At 32.3% G+C, this 23945-nt stretch overlaps 3 protein-coding genes across 9 annotated transcripts; 2 read left to right on the top strand and 1 right to left on the bottom strand.

The window, feature by feature from the left end:
- Positions 1–1049: 1049 nt before the first annotated feature.
- On the top strand, positions 1050–2645 carry LOC122569248. The gene is made up of 3 exons (XM_043729997.1): positions 1050–1753; positions 1951–2066; positions 2207–2645. Exons 1-3 carry the CDS (start codon positions 1442–1444, stop codon positions 2370–2372), a joined length of 594 nt encoding a protein of 197 aa, XP_043585932.1. The 5' UTR covers positions 1050–1441; the 3' UTR covers positions 2373–2645.
- A 133-nt stretch (positions 2646–2778) lies between these two features.
- On the bottom strand, positions 2779–5751 carry LOC122569245. 7 transcript variants are annotated; one of them, XM_043729988.1, is made up of 6 exons: positions 5536–5751; positions 4518–4630; positions 4010–4425; positions 3628–3951; positions 3141–3554; positions 2779–3069 (listed from the first exon to the last, which is right to left on the bottom strand). In XM_043729988.1, the coding sequence occupies exons 3-6, from the start codon at positions 4322–4324 to the stop codon at positions 2854–2856; spliced, it is 1269 nt and encodes a 422-aa protein (XP_043585923.1). In that variant the 5' UTR covers positions 4325–4425; positions 4518–4630; positions 5536–5751; the 3' UTR covers positions 2779–2853. The 7 variants fall into 7 exon arrangements, with proteins under 7 accessions (XP_043585923.1, XP_043585927.1, XP_043585925.1 ...); XM_043729992.1 differs by having other exon boundaries at positions 4010–4396; XM_043729990.1 differs by having other exon boundaries at positions 5559–5751.
- Positions 5752–5864: 113 nt separating this feature from the next.
- Positions 5865–23348, top strand: LOC122569247 (neuroplastin). Its single transcript, XM_043729996.1, has 5 exons — positions 5865–6599; positions 15857–16120; positions 19859–20107; positions 20384–20828; positions 21753–23348. The coding sequence occupies exons 1-5, from the start codon at positions 6527–6529 to the stop codon at positions 21796–21798; spliced, it is 1077 nt and encodes a 358-aa protein (XP_043585931.1). The 5' UTR covers positions 5865–6526; the 3' UTR covers positions 21799–23348.
- Positions 23349–23945: the final 597 nt, after the last annotated feature.

The following is a 23945-nucleotide window of genomic DNA, read 5'->3' as shown; positions in this document are numbered from 1 at the left end:
AAAATTGCACGCTGCCTTATATTATATTTGATGACAGTTCTTATCGATTACATTAACGATACTATATGGTATTAAAAATGTAAACTGTAGCATTATAAACAAAATAATAATATTATAAATAAATATAACTGTATAGAATATACTGCAATTTAAAAATTATAATTTTAGAAAAATTTTGGTACCAGAAGTAGAACTTACAATATTAGTTAGTAGACTTTAACGTATCTTTACTTGTACTAAAAGTAGATTTTATATAAACTGGTATAATCAGAGAGGAAATTTTCTTTCTGGTATAATAAATTTATTTCTTCCGGTCTTTTTTTATGTCGATTCAAATAATTCGATTTCGAACGAATATTGAAAATATCAAGAAGCTTCTTTCGAATAGAACGGAAAATAAACTTAAATAAACATACAATAATTCACAAAAGTATTCGGATACTTCTAAGAAATTTTCATGCATATATTATATTAAATATAATAAATATTTTGGAATCTCATAAGTATTGTAACGCGACACGAATATCGTGATTGTATTGGAAAAATTTGAAGTAGATCTAAAAATGTAATATAGAAATTACAAGATATTTATTAGATATACATTTCGCAAATATTATTAAAACATTTGGATAGTCAATTATTTATTATATCAATAAGCCACAATATTTAGTGAGACCATTTCTAGTACTAACTGTACATTTAAGATTATTATTCATGCTATATACTACAGTTGTTTATTAAGTGTATATTTTCAATAAATTTTTTGTAATTCCTACATACATTTTCGAATTGGTTTCAAATTTTATTATTATAATAATAATAGTTGTGTCTCATTACAGTGTTGACGAAATTTCAAAAAGTTTTGTAGAATATGCATAATATATTCGTAAAAAAATTCTATAGGTGTTCGAATACTTCCGTAAATCTCTGTATATGTTCGTATAAATATGTGTCGTGATGCTCTGTAATCTGTATTTAAATCATCTCGCCGGAATACTGTCCATAGTAATATAATATATGTATGTATGTTTGGCATATGTGCCGATGATTATGAAAGTGACCTAAGTCAAGAATCTAAAAAAAATGAGTTTATCACTTATTTTGCGATGCGTTTATTTACGTAACAATAATTTGAAACCATCTTTGCGAAGTACAGTTGAATTGAGTCGATCGTTGTGTCGTTAAACAAAATTCAATTCATGCGTCAAGCGCAAAACTTTAAATATGTATCTCGAAATGTATAAAAAAAAATGACTTAGGCCACTTTTATAATCACCGGCACATATACGAGTGTACCGCGAAACAGCGATTGAAGTTAAAACGAGAGTTGAAACGTTAGTATTATAAGCCGGGTCAACATGGAACCCGTGATTAAACGTCAACGTATAGTGCTGCGCTGTTTTCCTTCTTAGAATTTTGTTTTTACAAATGACACGGAACAATGACACGCTCAAAGATCCAGATGATAAAAGTTTTTATATTTCTGTTGATCTTCCTATTAGAACGGAGCGCAGTATGCGATGGAAGTTTTAGGATAAACAGGGCTGTACCTGAATCAACGTCGCTAGATAAAGATTTTGCAACTCTGAAAAACAATAACGCACAGACTTCTGTAAATGAAGAAAAACATCAACAAAATGCAGTCTTACCTGGTAGCACACCGATTCTCGAGGTTAACAAAACTGTGAATAATATAACCTCAAAACAGTCAGATGGTAATAAAACTGCACATATTACAGAAACAAGGAAAGAGGTTAGTGTTTGAAATTTATCGCACAACAAACATATGAACATTTCCTTGGAGTGATGTTTCTTTTAGTTTCTATCACTGTCTTTTAAATTTTGCAGTATATCTAACCAAAATGGGTTTGATTTCATGTACCTAGACATTTAAAAAAATAATTACAAAAGCTCTACTACTAAATCATTAATAATGTGAATTTTCAACAGCATGTGGGTGAAGGACATGCAACTTCTTTAAATGCTGGAGCTCTGAAGCGTGGTTTTTTTGTGTTTGTGGGGCTAAGTGTTCTTGTCTTGGCCTATATCGTGTTCCGTAGCTTTAGGTATATAGCATTTATTATGAGATTGAATTTCTCTTTTGATCATTAAATCTTAGATGCTTTGGAATCAGTAGTTACTGTTTTCAGCCTAAGTTGACGACTTAATTTTTGATTAAATATTTTCTTCGTATGTTATTTCATAGGTTAAATAAAACACGTGCCCAGATGGTCCGAAAATATGGTGTTCTTGCACATAGACAAGATGTTGAGATGCGACCTTTGCCATTAGATGAGGAAGATGATGAGGATACTACTGTTTTTGATGCCAGTAATGTTTTAACAAATAATGTTCAGCATCAAAATTTATAAAAATAATCGGCGTAAGGTACGCTGATTATTTTGTCACACAAATTTACAGTTTATGTAAAAATACTTTTCCTAAATGTGATGCTATTTAACAATCAAAATATACATCATGAATTTCTAATATTCTTTCATATAAAATTGCTTGCTTTTATGAAATTCTAACATGAAATATTCATTCATAGATATACTCATAGTTGTGAATTATATTTTCTGGCAATAGATGTTCTTTTATAAATGAAAATGAAACGACCTTATAAAACTTTCTTAATTTCTTAACCTAAATAAATGATAAGAAAAGAATTTTAAAACACTCATTATTCATAAAAGAATGAATAATGAATATCTATATCTACTCTTATACAAACTATATTTTACTTAAACTGTGTTGTTATAATTGAAATTATACAAATACAGATTGTCTATATTTTATTTAATGCTACACATTTAATAAACATTATGTATAAAATATACTTGTTTGTATGATTTAGAAAAATCCTTTTTCAACAGCATGTACAACGATATTTGCCAGTTTAAGCCTGCCATCTTTTGTTTTAATGTATGATAATGTCCATACATCAGCTATATCTATTCCATTGTCATCTTTTATAAGATCTAAGTCAAATACTTCAGACTCATCCAGTAAAGCCATTGGAATTATTTCCATTGCAAATATCATACCAAATACAAATTGTTCTTTTACCTATAATTAATTGATTTATGTGTTATTACTGAAAATTGTCACATTTACTGAGAAATATGAACACAATTTACCTCATTCATAAACATGTCCCATGAATATATGTTTCTAGGATCAGATCCAAGTAAGGTGATGGTATTGAATAGTTCGTTGTAATAAAATTGTAATAATATGTCAAATTTTTCATCCCAAAGTGCTTTATCAGTGCAAGAATAAAAAGTAGTTGAGAGATCTAAGATTGGGCTGGCACATCTTGCCAATTGGAAATCAAGTATTAAAGCTTCATGTTCAGTTATTTTCCGGATCATATAATTTGGGATCCATGAATCACCTTGACTGACAACAGATGTTGAATGATATTTACGATTGCATAATTCAATTGCTTTTTGAAATAAGTCCTGAGCTTTATAAGACTTCAATCTTTTTTCCGCTTCACTATCAGGATATTCTATAGCTAAGGCATTTTTAGTAATGTCTACTATCTTCTCCTGAAAATAATTAATTAACATCATAATATTCTGCAAAGTTAAACATTGAAAATTACAAGATTAATAACCTTACATGGAATCTCTTGTACCAATTCCAATGTTCATTACTATAGTATGTTTCATGCAAATACTCTACAACTTCCTTAAATTCATGTGGATTTTGATCTTTAAATGCAAGAGAAATTGCATGAAATCTTGCTATACTTTTTAAAATCATTTTGAATTGCTCTTCATCTAGAGAATTTTGTCTACCAATTATTTTATATCCTAAAAAAGTGACATCCTCCAATGCTATAAAATCATTTTCACCATCCATAACAGAAGCAAAATGACGTGGAATGCATAATGCTTGAGGTTGATTTTTTTCTTTTACAAACATCTCGAATTTTGGAATTATCTAAAAAATATCTTAAATGAATGAATTTTACGAATGAATGAACTAATCATCTTTTTACCTTTGTATAAAATAGAATCTCATTGCTAAAAAATTCTGCACTTCTGTATGTCTTTCTTCTACCTTTATTCTTTGGTAGAGCTTTAACCACCAAACCAACTTGTACTTTTTTTCCATCTACTGTACCAGTGACTTTAATCTTATAAATTGTTGATAAATAATTGTCCCCAGTCGTACTTGATCCACCGAATTCCCAACTCAATACATTCACTTCTTTTCCATTATGCACAGTATATAATATATCTTTTAATGTTTTCTCAGTAAAACAAGCACTTACTTCCTTTAATTTTGCGTGATCTTTATTGATATTTGCCATAATTTTTGAAATTGTTGGAAAGAATATTCTTTTGGAATCTTGTCGTATAAATCTGAGTTGATATCAAAGTCCCTTTAATAAGTAGTTCTACAGTTATTTATCTGGTGGTATCAATAATTTTTCCATTACTTTCCTTACACATAATGATAAGCAATTTAACAAAATCTATTTATCTTATCACAAGAGTACTTACAGTTCCAGTATTTCTGATTCAGTTGTATTATTCCCCTTTGTATAATGTTATTAATTTATTTAAATTGTTACTTCATATGAAGAGAAAAAAATGTGCTCCTTTAATATCTTCTTCTGCAATATGAATAGAATATAAGGAGGTCAATAAAAGGATTACTAAGATAATTGAAAATTATGATAGACAAGATATATTCAATTCTTTTAATATATAACCAATATACAATACAGAAGTCAATTTTACTTTTGTATTAAAAGTTAATAACTTAAAAATATATCTTACATTCTTCGAATTTAGAAAGCTTTCTATATATGTATACACTAATTTATATGACCTTGTCTATAAAAATCTAGTACATTGATCAAAATTAATTTGAAAATATACCTTAAAAAATTCCTTATTGTAAATAGATATTAAAAACAGATTACATATTTCTCAAATAAATTAATGATTTTATTTAAATCAAAAATTTATATTGTGTATATATTTATAAGCGTATGTATAATTTATATATTATGTAATATTTTTTATGAAATACTAATTTATGAATTACAATAAAAAAGTAATATATGTAATTATGATAAATTAAAAAAAATCGATGAGGAATTTTAGCTCCTTTTCATTTTGTATGAGTTGACTATAGATATAACTTATAGATAACATCTAGTATATCAAAGAAGTGTTGTTACAAATTTACTATATACATAGGTACATCTTTTACTCTATACAATCTGTAAGTTCGTGAAAACTCTTCTATTATTATATTTATTTCCTTAACTATACTTCAATACCTTTCTACACGAGTGAATATAAACAATTTAATTATACAAATTTACATATAATAAATTAAATACTTTTGGGCTGTTTTTATGGAAAGCTCACTATCATTGAATAATGAACGAGCTTAAACGCATTATCATGTTAATTCAATCCACTAATCGACAGCTCTATTACTAAAATGCCATAATTTTAATCATCATACTATAGAAATCTTTTAATATCTTAATTTATTACGTCATACCAGAGAGGAAATATTATATCTACAATACCAATATCAATAGCGTATTGGTCATTTTATCAATACAGGTTTGTACACCTATAATTTAAATTCCTTCCAGTCAACTATTCCATTTTCTAAAATTGAACATATCATAACAACAATCTCACTATATACTATATAAATAAAAATATCTATATAATCCAAAAACTGATATTCTTTGTCATTAGCACATAAAATCGTAATATAAACTGTGCTTAAAAAATCTGGAGGTATCTATATTTTTTAGATGGAAATGTAGCACGCATGCGCGCGCGAGTCTTATTGGACAGCCGTAGAGGACGTGCGTGATCAGTGTACGTCGGAGAGCGAAAAGGAGGGAACAACGATCGAGAAAGTAAGAGCGAAGTCCGCGCAGAAAATTAAAGCAGAAGACAGTGGGCAGCCATTTTTCCCTGACACTGTTGTTTCTGCGGCTCTGTGGTGCTAATTGTCGAATTCCTTAACGATTTCGAGTTCGAGACTCGAGATCCGGTAGGAATAAAAGGAGGAAACAGGTGCTGTAAGACTGAGAGAATTTCGGTGTTGTTCTGTGCATACACCGAGATAAAAAAATAATAACCGTGCGAAGAGATAACGATAAGAGGAGTTGAGACGTCAATGATACGGCGTGGCTCGAAGTGACGAGTGCGTGTGTAAATGATCGGCAAAGAGTAGTGGGGCTTTATCGTAGTTGGCTGAGAGTGGACAGCCGAAAAGGAGAAGCTGTCTACAACAGGAAGGGTGTCGTAGGAAGGCCACAGTGACGGCGACGGTGACGACCAAGGCAACAACGACGACGGCTAAGATACGACAACCACGGCAGCGATCACGAAAACGAAGATACGGCAGCCCTACATAGGTGTCATTATACTGTGATTCGTCTAAGGATCCCTAGAAACTCGCCTCGTATCGAATCGTTAAGTATCGCAAAGTGCACACAGTCACGCGCCACCGCGTACATTAGCGCCACGAGATGGAGAGGCGAGCTGCTTTTGTGCTGCTGGGGATGCTATATTTAGCGGGCACCCTCGTCATGATCCAGGCAGGTGAGACTTATCCTCTCTTTCGGATTGCCTACCATTCTGCCATTCATTTAGTCCATTTTACCATTTATTGTCTTTTATTCCTTTTCACCGTTGTCTTTTAGCGTTTGTTGTACCCCCGTCACATTGTCAAGTCGTATTCGGAAACTATTCTTCGAACTTCCTTCTGTTTTAAGAAGATAGTACCTTCTTCCAGAAGTATTTGAACGGAATGAGATATTTGTCGAGTTGGAAAATCTTACGCGTTTTATAGTCTTCGGTTATAGTGGGTACGTGGTCTGACGAAGTGTCGTTCTGACGAATAAAACATCCGAGACACAATGTAAGACTGCTAGTAAGAATCTATATATATATATTTGATTATTCTAAAGGTGCTTTCAGACAATCAATAACATTGTCAATATTTCAAGGTTTTTAACATCATTGTATAATATTGACAATATTGTATCGGCAATATATAATGATCTTTTTAGTTGAGAATCTTGAAATATTGATAATATATATTGATAGTCTGAGGACACCCTAACGTATTTGTTGGATTAGTTCCTTAGAAAACGTATTTACTATATCCATAGATTATATGTGTGACTATAAAAAATTGACGTACAGAGGCTGATATTACTAGCGAAGAATAAAGAATGTCAATCGAATCTTGTTTCCGGGAAAAATGTTCCTTCTAACAGACACTTCTCAGTTTTTTTCTCGTTTCTTTAAAATTTTCTGTAATAATAAAGTTTTCTCTCCTCGCTTCAACATAATCATTACAATTATTGACATGTATCTTGATTATAATCTGACGAGTTTAAAAAATTCATTGGTACTATGACGTACATGTCACATGGTGTCTAAAACGCATCCTTATCGTACGTGCTAATTACAAGCAAAGTTTTCATTAAATTGAATACAGTTACACATTTTATATACTCCATATACAAAAATTACCGTTTTAAATTAAAAATATTTGTTTGAAACATAATTTTCGCGAATATTTCGCGTTAATGCAAGCGACATGTCTTGTTAGATTATGAAATTCTATTTTTAGTTTTGATTATACCGCATTGCGTTAGAAATGCGAGTATCTCAACGCGGCATTGAATACGTGATGCCATCAACTCATCTTCAACCACGACTCTTTCTATGAATTGTATGAATATTTGAATGACTTTCATCACCAGATTACATGAAGTGACTTTAAAACAGAATTTAGATATGGGTTAACAATATTTCATAGCTCTCTATTCTCTCTCAGTAGCACTCACGTGTGTCCTAATCAACCATCTTACTTTCACGTATAGGTAAGATTAGTTCTGGAATTGTTTCCATATCGATATTTGAAATTTTGTTCGAATATGATACATGTCGGTGTGGTGATGGTTGGTAGTGTTCGTGCAGAAATTAATTCCAACTGTATCGAAGTTTATTGGCAATGGTATATAATTTCTTGATGCTATTACATATATATAAAAATACATGTAAATGTATATACATATATTTTTTAATAATATAATATATATATATTTTTTTAAGTTAAATAGTGCGATGTATATATTTAATTTAAACAGTGAAATATATATGTATATATCTTTTAATTTAAGTGATAAAGTATATATATTTCTTTTTTATAGTGCAATAATATAATGTTTTTTTATGTTGTTTAATATGTCACATAAAAGTGTGTAGGTAAAAATTTAAGCATGTAAGTTTGAAATATAATCCGATAATCGGGTAGAGTAATGTATCGACTAAATTTTGACCTTTGCGGTCATTCGAGTTGCGCACCTCTGGTTATACCGACGCAAGACACCGGGATTCGGTCGCATTCGATGCAGCTACATTCCGAGAGACGTACGCAAAGTACCCACGCCAAGCAACTTTTGTTGCGTAACAATTGACCCTATTTTACTAATCCACCCAGAAAACTTTACTTACTTCTAGTGATCGTTACACGGAACTTAATGTTTGGCCGGTAATTACGTAAATCGCGAGATTTTCCATCATGATAGTACGGCCAGTTAAGTTTCGTTGATAAATACGCTATGGTGCCTACCGTTCTTTATATTCAAAATCAGTAGTTCCATTCATTTATCATACATTTATCATCTATGTCATAAGAAAAGAACACCAAAATTTTAAATCTTATTTAAAAATTATAGGAGAAAAACAGGATGAGTGAGGTTTTTCCTTTTATCAAGGCCATACCTTTTTTGAGTCGATTTTGGAAATGAATATCTTTCTTCTTCTTTCTTTTTTTTATATAAAACTTGACGAATTTATATAATATCTTGTTCCTTTCAAGGTCATATTAGAATGTTCCTACCAAGTAATATGAAATTCAGGAGATAAAAAGATGGTTATCAGGTTTTTTTCTATGAGGTACTCATTTATTAAACTGGAAGAAAACGTTCATAGAGCTGTGAAAATGTGTTGCGTGAAAAGTTTTCAAGCGTTCGTAAGAATACTTATATTTAGACCAGAGTCTACGAATATAATTTCCATTTTGTCTGCGTCGTGTTTTGGGATGGGCAAGCCGAACGTTCCTTACGTATGATATATTTCACCGCAAAATTAAACAGATTTTGTTTTCGTTTTGATATAAGTTCGAATTATTACATGGTTATATTTGCAATTTTGTAAAATTGATATTCAGATTATCATAGATTGGCCGTTTATATTCTTAATTCGCGTGTTTTGTTTATTGAAATGTAAACTTAACCTCCATTCTCTAGCACGGTGAATGTTTTCATCCGCTCTGTTTTGCCATTGCTTGCAAACCAGACGAGAAGAATGCTTACGTCTAACCCTGGGAGCGCCTGTCTATTTTTGACCCTTTAAGATGTACCATAGGATAATGTAACGGTAACAACGGCATGCAAACTTCAAACTCCATCGAACATATTTCTCAAATAATTTTCTGTAGTCTGTGAATCATTTTATTCCTAGAAAAAAGAGAAAAGAGAATTTATACGAAATTCAAATTTATCTTATACCAGAGTCGATTCTCTTTATTCATAAAATTTTCTTTATCGCGAGATCAATATCTACTGCTTTGAATGAAAAAGAACACATAATACAGATATTGACTTGGTTGTTTGTATTTTATATAATCGAACATCATATATATCATATATCATTCGTATGGTAAATAAAATTTAAGAAATAACAACATCGACTCTAAATAGTATTTTATATAAGTTATAAAAATATGTGAGTTTGTGGATGTTCGTGCATTTATAGAAAACTAAGAAAAGAAAAAGTACAAAATTTGCAGAATACACGTAATATGAAAAAGTATAAAATATCCAAAAGTGTTATCAGATTTACTAGGTGAGAGAAATTCCTATTTAGGTTTCATTTTTTTAATCATATTGATAAAAATCTAAATTTACATAAATATTCACAGTTTATAAATGACTTAAAAAGTGTTTCTAATTTTTCATCAAAAGGATTAGAGAAAATAACTCGATATCTGTCCATTATTCATGGTAGTGGGCATGAGTGCGCCGATCGATTCCGAATGTAAACGTTTTTTGCCGAGTTCACTATTCTATACTCTGTCCGTAGAACGCGAAGGCACGAACAATTTCGTGCGCTTCAATCGATCGCTTTCTTACGTGTTATTCTATCGATAAGTAAGCAGGCAGTGCTACCAGGCAACTAGAGTGACTAGCGACCCTCGTTTAACTAACTAGGGCGACGTTTTTGGTTTACTTGTTCCGCCATATATTCCCACATCAAGGGTCGCTTTATGCATCACCAAAATAAATTCATTAGAGTATCTTTAGTTTATTACATAACTGTTACTCGATCGAACTGACTGAAAATTTTTGTCTTTCTGTATTCTAGGTCTGGGTTAGGTCTAGGTTAGAACTGATTTCGAATGCTAGTCACTACCTGTATATAGATAATCCATGGCGATTGATTAAAAGGATTCATTAAAAGTTTTATTTGAACTTATTAATTTTATCAAGTTTATTACTAATCTTTATTTTAAGAATATTGAATAAATTGTTTTTTTGTTTTTCCATTTGACTTGTATGATTTTAAAAGATTGTCTTTTCAAATAATTACAATCCTATTGACGTTTTATTCTTCATCAGTTTCGGCTGAAAAGGAAAAGTTATGAATTGTCATTAATGTATCATCCGTTCGTGGAAGATAAGCTAATAATCTAATTATCGGCAACTTAAGAATATATTGTTTCTTCATGATAGTGTGAAGTGTAACGAGTCGTTATGGTGAATCATAATGCCTAGCCGATGCCCGACCTTTGTTACAGCTGCTGGCAAATACCACTATGATGTATACGGACTTGTATGCAGTGTTGTAGCTTATTTATAATTTTACCGATTCGTCATCGAAATGGTAGGTCGTGTGACCTCGCGTACCCATTGCTGCTTTGCAGCTTACATCTGTCGAGAATTAGGTAGGTTTATTCAATTAATTTAAAATACCCGTAATCGTTCTGGGAAGTTATATTATATTACCATCAAATTATTAACCTAAAACGGATTATGTATAAAATTAATATAGGTTATGGTTAGTTATTGATATGAAAAGTATTGGCTGAAAAGTAGAAAGAGTGAGTATTTTTTTATCGACATTACTTACCGATAATTCAAGTAACATTTCTTTTGAATTATGTTGAATCATCATAGCATGAATTCTCATGCATGTTGACATTCTATACAATATTATTCGTGTAAGGCGAAATTTATTCGCAACAGGCATCCTTACGAATTCCAATGGTGTGTAATTATGTGTAATTTTTGGACTGTAATTAGGTGCCAAAAAGAATGCATTTTAATGTACACGTAGGGAGCACGTAGTTGGATCGTTTGATATTATTTAACATCACAACGCAAAACAGTGTTGTACGAAGTTGTTATAGAAATCCATGAAAACACCTGACCCGAAATCGCTCGAATCGAGATGAAGCACTGTGTAGCCTACTTTATTTTTGTTTAACTAACCTTTTCAAATAAATCAATGACTCATCCTCTTCGAATTTTAATCTTCTTTACTTCACTTGTAGGATTAAATTGTTTTGTTATTATAAATGTGTTAAGTTTGTTCCAACATAGATAGGGATAACCCTAGTGATTTTCCAAGAAAATTGTTAATAGGCTCATCTGATGTGGTTACTATGGAAACTCGAAGACGAAAAAAGATGGCGAAAGAATTTCTCTTGTTCTGTACTTGTCATACAATCGATGAATTTGCTTCATCTTCGAAGATCGAATATATTTGGCACGTGACCATGTTTACAATTCCAACGTTCTTCCTTCGTATGTCTTTTTCAGATACAGATTGATACTGTAAATCATCGCATGCGTATCGTTGGCAAACGTGTATCTTGTGGCTACGTACCTACTATCCCTCCCCGAGGATGACGTAAGAGAAGCAGGATCTCTTATTGACTGGTTGACGTAAACATACGTAAACACACGTAGATTGGCCGTGTTTGCTCTATTTAAACACAAAATGGGACAAATTAAACAAAAAGGCAATTTGAGGATACTTCATCGCATTTCAAACTTAATTACCCGCTCATTTTCTTTGTATGTATTAGGTAGGAAGGTGTATTCCCATCTGAATTGCACGCCATCAAGTTAGATACTATTTCAGGAGGCAACCTGAATTTTGTTACGTCATTGAATTAGTCGAATTAAGTATGAAAATTACGGTCTTTGTAAAAGAGTAACCAGAGACTCTAAAAAAGATTTTTTTTTTATCAAAGTTTCCCTTATTCGTTGAAGTTACGTGATAAAAGAGACGTCTTGTATAGGTTGGGAAGTTTCATTACGTTTTTCACGTCTATCTGGTGAAAGTCATTTAGAGAAGATTAAGTTGACAACTTTGTTGAAAAAGTCATTTTTATCTTCTACTATAGACTACAAATCTTGTTCACCTTTACAAATATTGGTATCTTCTGAACGTTTATGTTTGTTTAGCTACTGGCCTTTCCGATATCGGATTTCAAGCGCTGCATGTCTCGTTTAGCTCGAGATAATATCGAAACTCGAGGACAAGACAGAAGGTTATGCTAGAGGAAAAATCACTTAAGTAACTCGTGTACGGAATTGGTTCGCGTGATAAATGAAGCATAAGTTTACCTGAGAACATAATCTTTAGTTTGAGTTTAGGGGTATTTGTTGGTTTTGTTAAATGACTAACTTTCTGTTAATTCTAAGTCAATATAGATTGATAACTTCTTTCTAATGCTTATGGGACAATGCATTACTCATCGATATTGTTCATTTTGTAGGTCAAACCTTTTAATCTGAATAATGTTTGATTTAGTCACTCAGAATAATCTCTTGTAAACATTTTATAAAAATTGTTTTTCTCTTTTGCATTTTTGCACATCAGTGGTTAATTTATATAAATACTGATTATACCACTAAAATCGAATAATTTGTACATTACGTGCTTTTGTACATTCGTGTATACGTACTTTTTCCAAGAATTATAAAACATGTACGAAGTTGTTCAATTCCTCAGTAGTTTCATTTATCTACTGGGCTTATTGGAGCAGAAAAATTGTAATGTATTCTTATTGGAAAAACTTTCTAGCTCTACTCTCTTACATCAGGCTGATGAGTTTATCAGGAGACGCAACGACCGTCTTTTAAGCGACCCATATTTGAAATTCATTTATCTTCTGAGCTTGTTGGTTAGCGTGCGAATCAATTAAGAATATGACGAAATTGGATGGACATAGAAACTTCATGTGCAAATTGAGTTCGTGATAAATATGTTTGGTCACTGTGTGAAAAATTTGGTCATTTATTCAGCCTGTTAACTTCATCCTTATTTAGAATCTGAAATGAGAAATAATAATATATTAGTTGAATAAAACATAATAAATAAAATGAATAACTCATTTTTGAAACTTGAAACTAAAATCACTGCTTTAACTCTTTAATTGCACGAACCATATGCTTATTTTTTCTTTGAACGAGTTCAGTGGTTTCAACTTTATAATGGTTAGAAATTTTCGACCTTTGACATTGTCAGGATGGTAGAACGTGTTTATATGCATTGGCTATCTTACGTTTGTGCTTTATCTCGCGAGTATGTGCAAGTCCAACTTGCCAAATTGCGTCCTAGATCACGGAGCGTCCCAATTCCTGCGTCCTCCATCGTGTTTTTTATATTTTTGCATAAAGAGACGTTCGAAGATTTTCTGACTCCTCTCGCATGAGTTCCTGTGAGCGTTCCACATGGAACTCGGTATCTCCAGACCAAACAAAAAAACGATACTGCGTAGTTCCAGTTCGCTCCAGTTGGAGGCAGTTCGTTGTGCGAATACAATAAGTCCTCTTCTGCCGGAATATTTTTACTTCGAATTAAATGTACATTTAAGTTTATTTCTAAAACAAACAAGTTATGTGAAAGCATTAGCTACCACTACAATTCTTTTGTTTAAAATTATAAATTATAAACGTTTGATATTTTTGTGATAATATTTAGGTTAGGTTTTCCAACAATCATTTCTAGGGAAAAATAAATGAAATCAACTGTGATGTTAATAAAATTAAGGAAATATAATCTAAAGGGTTATTTAATTTCGAAGTCATTTGGTCATTTTTGGTAGAATTCCAAAGGTCGAGTTTGCTAACGTTATTAAAACCGTCAAAGATCGATTCTGCGTCAGTGGTGCCATTAGAAGTCAGATGGTCGGTCATGCGGTAACAGTTTGAATTACGAATGAACGTCAGGCTTCCAACTCCCTTTTAGAACCGCGCCTAGGTAGAGCCACATAATTCTGCAATATAGTCACTTCTGATGCTTAGGATCATACGGCACGTGTTCTTCGTGCTATCGATCCCTTTTCCATCCTACTCTGCGTTCTAGTACACCTCCGACTCTGTAAACAGAGTGGCTCGACTTGTTCTTTATCTTATCCGTTTTCTCTATAAACTTCTGACGTTTCATATCTTTCTCTTTGTTCTTTCTATCTCTCTTATAAAATTTCGTAATTAAAAACTTAAATTATAAATTCATTAAACAACTGGCGATGATCTTCAGTCTAGAAATAACTGTTGAAATAAAGGTCATTAGATTATATTCCTAATATAATTGCGTTACGTATATGTTTAAATTGCAAACAATCATCGATTCTTATAGGTGTCTCTTGATCGCGGTGTATTCTTAAATCGGTTAACAAGGAAGGCAGAAGCCAGTAAAGCCACTTTATAGGTCAGCCCGATGTGTTCGTGATTATCAGTCTCTTTTCCCTGAGCCTGCATGCATTATAATTTCATCTGGTCGAGTTGGTGTCTACGAGGACGACGGGGTGTTGTAAAAGAATAAATCGCTAAAAATAAATAGGAATTGCCGAGCGTGTATGTCCTCTGCCCCGTGGAACCGGATCAACGTGTTCGTTACCGATGTTCCTGCATTCTTGCCGCTGCACCGTCGTGATTGACTTTTTGGCGCCGGCCGGTTCCGACTCACCGTTGCGAGTCCATCGACTAGAGTGCTATTTTCTACCGAATCTGAAGTGAAGAAAGCCATGTTCGATGCATAGCAATAGAAGGAAAATTCCTTTTTTAGCCTCTTTTATTTATTATTATTTAGTTTACTTCCTTTCTGTATTCCGTATACTTATACGTATATATAATGAAGATTTAGTAATTATTCGTTTACGATTAAGAATATAAGAATATAAAATAAATATAAATGTATTTAAACACTTACTATGAATGGAACTTTTAATGAATTTATTATGTGTGGTACGGAAAATATTTTTAAATTTTATTAGCACTGTAATGGGACAAGACTATCATGTTATTGGGAAAATTCGAAACGACTCTGAAACATATTTTGAATAATTCAAAAAATTTTCTACGGTAAGTGTCCGAATACTTTCATGAGCCACTGTAGGTAATATAAATTGTTTTCCTGAAAGAAGGAAATATTTATAAAAAACTACAACGTTAGAATAACATTACTATAAACAGATTTCAAAGCTCTACAAGGAAAAGTTATCATATAGTATAATACATTATGCAGCACCATGATGTGCTTAATAACTAGAAAACCTTAAAATTTAAATCCTGATTGATCACGTGTGATCAGACCTTATATTGAAAAAGCCTGCCGTAGACTTAGCAACGTCTATATATATGATCTTCAGGAACAGCACACTCGTGATCTGTTCCTCGTAGAAACCAGATGCTCGTACAAGTCATTATCTCCGGATGGTTGTTGTCGTACACCCCTTGATGTGTGCTCGTATGTTCTTCCCGATAAAGTAACCTACAAGGGAGCATCGATCGTGCACGAGAATCAACCTTGGTCGATCGAGTGTAGCGACTTGAAGCCGGACGATATGATCAGATGGACCAGAAACGGACAATCGTTGGAACCAGAGCTGGCTAGTGGTCAGCTGACGGTTCAATCGCCGGTGGGAACAGGAAGCAGCACTCTGCGAGCGATGCATGCGACGGATAGCCATCATGGGGATTATAAATGCACGCAAGACAGCGACGAGTTATTTCATCTGTGGATAAATTTTGGTTCGTATATGTCGAGCCCCCTTCGCTTATAAATTTTAGACTGCGGATTTTAATGCGCTTTTAGAAAATTTGGAAGTTTAGAATTCACAGAATGCGCATAATATGAATAATGTATGAAATATCCAAGGTGTATAGTGTTTCTATAATATTTGGCAGGCAAAACAATTTCTATTTTTTTAATTATATTTTTAAAAATATGAATTAGTATAAAAATCGGCAGTCTATTTATATTTTGCTATAATATTACGCTATTTATACTTATATTCTGCTATAATGTTGTATATTTATTTACATGCGATACTGCCCGCATAAGCGTCTAAATGTTTGTTCGTCTTGCGTCTCTATCTTCATTAGGCGCCTGTTCCACAATTTCTGCATCAGTTTACACACGTTGCAACATATTTCAGTGTGTATAGGTTGCTTAATTTACATTTGTTTTCGCGCATTGTAGTTCTCAGAATATATACGCTACAGGTACGGTACCGCCACGTAGATTTGTTCAATTATCTCTTGGAATTGTCTCTTTTCTTAGGCATTTATGGGAAATCTAAAGGTGCAAAAATTCACTCAATGCATATAATATACAAAAATGTACAAAATATCCAGAGTAGAATATTTATTATGATATCTGGTAGATGAAATAAATTTTTATTTACGTTTTATTTCTTCCGTTATGTTTATAAAAATACAATAATGCATAAAAATCCGTAGTCTATCTATATAAAATAAATATTTGTGTCAAACACGATGAAGAGAGATACTAGGGATTTTAAAAAAATGCTTTTCGATAACTGGCCAACTTAGTGAAGCACTATCATAATTATGTATTCAGGTACGATATGCAAATGTTTATTCGGGCAGTACTGTGACTATTTTTTAAATATTTATGTACCTTGATTGCATTTTGTGTTTGTTGTCTGTGTATGCATTTTGAATAATACTTTTGTTTGTCTCTCCTGCATGTAAATGTAACGTAATAGATGTTTATATAATTCTTGTTGCATACCAGGTTCTGGAATGCTAATTTTAAGAGTAATCGAAGATGTAACAGAAGATTATAGTCTGTTTGAAATCAATTGGAAGTCGCTTCAACACTGTATGTCTGCAACATGTGTATAACTTGAAAAGCTTTCTCCATTCTTCAACTGTATTATGGGATACGACACAAATATTGCGTTCATTTGCACAAACCAGAAAGATTCATATTAATGAATGTATTGACATAACTTATACAGTTATTATATAGAGCTATTTTCATTGATTAATAAGTCCTATTGTCCAATAAGTATTATTGGACAAACTATAGCAAAAGAATCTTCTTATTTTTGTTTAAGTATCAAGAATATTCTTTTTTCAAGTCTCAGTATTTTAAGACAGCTTTATGGAGCAATATACCGCAGGCGGTTGTTTCTAAATAGGTACTTGTCCGAGTTTCAGGTGTCATCACTGTCCTAGATTTGAATTTGTTGAACTTGCGATACTTGTAAATTTCTCGAATCGATGAAGAGACATATTGCTAATGACTATCCACCGGCTGTCATCGATCAATCCTTCATTCATTAACCCATACGAAAGTTCAGAGTTCACTCTGGGATTAGGATTATGAATCTAATGATGTTCGCCCGTTGCTCGAGCTTCTAAGTATATTTGTTTGTATGAATGATAATTAGTAATAGTAATAATAATTATTATTATACAATTATTTGAGATACTCAGTCTTTTTCACGCGTTATCACATGGTGAAACGTATTTTATGACTTGTACAATAAACGTGGAGCTCTATACTATTGTACTCTTTCGCTTCTGATGACGCATGGTTTTATGACTACGTAGTGGTACAAACGTAAATAATAATTAATTGCGACTAATAATCATCCTTGGCTTGTTAGTGCTTGTTACTGCTTTTATTGACTGTATCATATGAGATGGAACAATGGTCCAGAGAGTACAACTGCTGGTGAACATTGCTGTGACTAAACAGAATGCGTTTCTTATGATCGTATTGAAACTACGAAGTATTAAAACACATTTAGAAACCTTGTATGAATATATAGTGGAATATATATGTAAAATGTATTTGTACCCGACTATATTTATTTTTGTATTTATATACCTACTGGTTAATTAATTCCACTGTAAGAAATTTCATATTATTTAGTAATGCTTTCATATAATTCAAAATTTCATATTACTGAAATAAAATGTAAAACCTAATAAAAGTACGTGTCGTGGGAAAATAAGGGCGTGTACAGATACATGTACACGATGTACAAATACTTTTTCTAGCCACTGTATTATGTGTTATATAAAACATTTAACAATTCCATTAACACTGTAAGGAAATACAACTACCATGGGTGTATTGGTAAAGGTTGAAACAAATGTAAAAATGTACATAGAAACTACAAAATATTTGGTCAAACTACATATATATTTCCCAGAGAGCAGAAAAATATTTAAACAATGAATTATTCGTTATATTAATAAGCCACAATATTCAGTGGTACTATCTTTAACGCTTACTATATGTTTAGCATTGTATATACTAATTTTTTGCTAAATATATATTTGCAGTAAACGCCTTAGAGCTTCAATGTACATTGTAAGATTGGTTTCAAATTTAACCAATGTAATAATGTCATTCATACCAACTATAGTATTAATGATATTTCAAAATATTTCATATAACACATACATTATGTAGATAAATATAATTTTTTATGGTAAATGTTCAAATACTTTCATGAATTGATATATATATATAAGATTATATATATATATAATCTTCAGATACCTGTTCTATATACCAGTTCCATGATGTAATTCAAACGTTACAGTGTTTTGCTATCCATTTATATCACTGCTACTGTTTGTTTGCAATTTTTATCGTAGCGAGCCGTTTATTGTCCCGCGAGTGGAGAAGCTTCGAAAAGCCTTGAGTACATTATTTCATTCTTGCAGCTGCCAATATCTAACCGTTCTTGTATATCCAATTATTTCTTAATATGATAATATTCGTGCCAATTCCGAATTTAATGACGCTTGAAGATTCTTAGAACTTGAAGATTATTAGAAGAATAAAGATGCAATTAGATTTATCTCTGTGTAAAACTGTTTCGCTAATAAAACATTAGTTGACTGTGTTAAGGAAATTGCTGTGTAAAGAAAATCTTTAAAATGCCTACCTTGCATGGAATAAACAATACATTAAGAATCTCTTTATTTTTATTTGTTTAATTAGTGAACTCATAAGGTATTTGAGCGAAGCAAAGATTTTGTACTTTTTGGTAAATAATATCAAACAATATGTGTATTTTGAAACTGCTAGTATATTAAAGAACTGTATTAAAGAAGATATAACAGATTGTTTTATCCGGGAGTAAATCGATTCTCATGTTGCTTTTGTTAAAAATTCGAAAGATAACGACGGCCTGGACTGTTCTGATAAGAAATACTATTAAAGATAAGAAACGTAGGATCTTGAATACCTTGAGAAATTTTGAAAAATACGTTATATAATTCGCATTACGAGTTCAAATTGAATTTATAAACTCAGAGAAACAACTGAAGTTATTTTTGTTTTACTAAACAGAAATTGTGAAATTAACAAGCGTATGAACTGATGTTGGTTTGTACTATGCAAATAGCATAGCAAGTTTGTTATTTAACAGCATCTTATGTGAAGAAGAATAAATAACTTTTGATATGAAGTAACAATTTGGTTTCTTTATGAGACAGATAAGAAGATCAGAATACTTACATCCACGGATGTTCCAATGACATTAGAATGCGCAAACAAAAGTGCAGGGGAAAAGTTGCAATGGTTTAAGCAAGATATTCCCATCTATAAAGCATTAGCTGGTAACGAAGATTTAATTAAACTGGATAATGAAACAGGCACCTTGGAAGTTTTGAAGATCTCAGAAGCTGTGTATGGAAATTATACTTGTAAAGGAACCAACTATACCACAAAGTACGGGATCGTACGTAAGTATAATCTTAAAATCCTTATTCTTAAGGGTTTCAATCCTTTCTACAATACAAAACCTGCCTTCCTTCTTCTTTTTAGTTTTTAAATTTAATTTTAGTCGAATATTTATTATTTTCACTTTATTTTGTTTTTTTATAACAATATTGTTAAATATTATATCATCTTTGAAAAATAATCTTTTACAGAAACTCCAGAATTTTGATATATTTTTTACTATATTTAATTTTTCTATTAATTTGTTTACAATATTAAAATATCTTGTTTATTTGCAGCAAAACCTACTGCATACCTTCCTGATTCAACAAGTGTGGTGGAAGGAGAGAAATTGCATTTAACATGTGCCGGTAAACAGAGTCCTGGTATTAAGGTATCATGGACATTTGGAAACCAGAATTACACACGCAGCGCTGGTCGCGTTAAGCTCGGATGGGACCATGAAAGAAATATCTACGGAGCCGTCTTAATGGTTGAAAATATCGAGATGGACGATCGTGGTAACGTTTCCTGTAGGGTGTCCTATAACTGGTCCGATACTGCTGAATCTCACGTGGCAGAGGCCCAAACATTCCTCAGGGTCAAAGACAAGCTCGCCGCACTCTGGCCCTTCTTAGGCATTTGCGCAGAGGTTATTGTTCTGTGCGCTATTATCCTAGTCTATGAGAAGAAACGAAACAAGGCTGAACTTGAGGAATCTGATACTGATCAGAGTCCTGACACGTATGTATATTCTTCACTTTTACTTATTCAGTCACTTGTTAACTTCACTTGTTTCTTATTCAGTCTCAGATAATTATGGCAGTATAGTGTTTTCTTAATTTTGATTATTTCATTCTAGCCCATCTTGTAAAAGAAGCCTTCTTTATTTCATCACTAAAACAAGCAATCTTAATAGTCTTAATAACAAAATCTAATATACTTTTTATTATTTTGTTAGGAAACTATTAAATTTAACAACTTCTTTTTAAAAAATAGCTGGAGTCAAATAGTCAAAGTTGAAAAAATTGATATACTGCAGAGTTACTAAGATTCAAACTTGAAAATCTGTTTGAAATTTATTTATTAATATATACAGGGATCCGGGTACAAGCACACGAGACGATAGACTAGAATACTATATACCACTGCGCGGACCCCTTCCACCCTCTAAACTTCCTGTCGATTCCCCTGACACGCCACCAACGCCGAAAATTCCAGGTCACAGGACGATCCAGTTGAATTCCTTCCCCAAAAAACCACGCCGTTTGTCTGCACCGGCGCGGTTGTATCTCTCCCGCTATTACTTTAAATCTTTCCCTCTGAAGTCGTGCCATCGCTTTCAGCTTTACTGGCGCTTACTCAGAAAATTGAAAGTAAAGATATATGAACGCAAAAATTTTTATTTAAAGAGTACGAAGCGTACAGTTAAATATCCTTTAAACTATGCTTGAAGCTATTTTCGTATTTTTTAAAGCAAATAGGTTAAATATCTAAATTTTCTTATAGCGTTACCAATTCTTAAAATATCTTGCACAAAATAATACGTTACCACATATCGATTAGCGTATCCGTGTCCCGTCTCATTGTGTATGACTTATTCTTGTGACCAGTTTCACCTTCGAATAGTATTAACTGTTTAATAATTGGTTTTATCTCGTCCCGTAGCAAGCCAACACCCAACAAGGATTCTGACGTTAGGCAAAGAAAATGAAGGAAGAAATAAAAAGCGGCGGACGAACGAGAGTGATGCAGGATAGTGGAACGGATGTGAGGGAATGATCGTGTGGCATATACCGGAGTGACAATATCGATAACTGTTACAAGGATGAGAGACAGCGGGGTAGGGCAAGAGAAACCAAATAAGCAAGCAAACAATTCTGTAACAAGAGAACGACATCATCTAGAAGAGCATACACAAGTATAGAGAATAAAAAAAACGAAATAATAAAGAAAAGAAACGATAATAACGTTTTCAGTGGACTGGCTAAGCTCAGGAAGTGAAGCCCCGGCCCCCGGTCGTTCGAGTGCATACCTGCGTGGAAACAGACTTGCCTGTACACAGAGAATGTTAGCGCGCGCGGAATTACAATTTACTAACAGATTTAAATTAAGCCTTATTATCGTGTTCACTCCATTTATCAAATGTTCGCCTGTCCGTACTCTCTTACTACACTGCTTTGATCGACGATCGAGAAGAAATAAAAAAAAGAAAAACGATAAAAAAAATATATTGAAGAAAAAACAATGTGCTGCTGATTTTATGCGTCGTATGTATCTATAAAAAGATGGGAGTGCGCGAGAGCGTAGAGAAGATGGTATATAGAAAAAGAAGAGAAAAAAAGTAAGGTTAGGAAGAAGAGGGAACGAGAGAAAAAGATCGAGAGGGCGTGAAAGAAATGTTTTAAGTATGTGTATGTCTGTGTATGCTTGCATACGCTTGAATGAAAGAATGCAATAGCGACGAACAGAAGTATAAAAAAAGAAAAAAAAAAAGAACGAACTAGTCGAAACGGTGCATACTCGCCAAAAGCAAACGTGCACGAGAATGAAATAAGAAATTCGTTTTTATTATATTTCCCGCTTGTACGAATAAATAAATACATACATACATACATACATACATACATACATACATACATACATACATACATACATATATACCACATTCAAGGCGCATTTATTCGTTAAGGTACTTTTTATAAAGAGTACTTGTTTCCCGTACTCTTTAAGGATAAAAGTATAAATTCATTGTTCTGTTCATGCTTTTTGGCGGGTATGTCTGGTACGTGATTCAGAGCGTGTAGGCACTTGTTTCTCATGCTTCGTACTATGTGATGGAAGAAACGAAACAATAATTTTATGGCAGGACCGAAAATATGTGCTCGATACTAGTTATATAATAAATAGGATCGAGGATGGCAATGCGTGCTATAATTAGCTTCCGAATACATCAGACTTTCGAAGGTACAGTAAAAAAACAGCTTACCTGGTGGTGTCGCTTTATAATTATAATTATAATTATTATTATTGTTATTATTATTATTATTATTATTATTATTAATATTATTATATTATTATTATTAATTATATTGATCTTAAATATTCCATCGTTCATGGAGAACACGTCGGAAGTCATAGTTTTGCGCGCAACGCCGTTGTTAATGACGTTAATGTAATATTAATTCTGTAATATTATTGCCATCGTTACTACTGCTGCTATTATCGTTATTATGATTATTACAAGTATTATCGTTAATTTTATCACTATTGTAATAATTTATGATCCGTACCAATACGATTGTCTTATCGACAGTATCGTCATTGTAAGTATTACTGTTTCTATAATGATCCATTTAAGAACTAGCAAAAGTGCAATTTAGGTACTCGGTGAGAAATTTCTATTTGCGGGTGCTACTTGTTACGTCTTTTATGTACTTCTATCATTGTCTCTAATGTTGCCATTATTATCAGCACTATTGTTGATATTAATAGGAGAATTACTACAGCCATGAATTCGCTCTTTTCGTTTACCTAATATTTTTAATATTTCATTATGCGAGTCATAAATTCAAAGTCATTCGTAGAACTTTTTCACTTTGACGTTTTACGGATGATGATTTATGTCACATCTACCCCGCTTTTGTTTTAGAACACATGCGATTGCATTTTACAGAAGGAATTTTATCTTTAAGAAGAAAGTTCAAACTTCAATCACTCTATTTTATAAAATAACTAAACAACAAAGATAATGAAAAAAACATTGTGAATTTCACAGCTGAACGTGACAAACAAAATTCTGTTACTGTTTGTTCTTTCAAAATGAGGTACTTCGACGAAACTTTATCCTTGAGAAGAGAA

The sequence above is a fragment of the Bombus pyrosoma genome, linkage group LG7 (genome assembly GCF_014825855.1).
Source record: "Bombus pyrosoma isolate SC7728 linkage group LG7, ASM1482585v1, whole genome shotgun sequence".
Classification (NCBI taxonomy): Eukaryota; Metazoa; Arthropoda; class Insecta; order Hymenoptera; family Apidae; genus Bombus; species Bombus pyrosoma.
The sequence above is the reverse complement of the archived record's forward strand: the minus strand, read 5'-3'. Positions and strand labels throughout refer to the sequence as shown.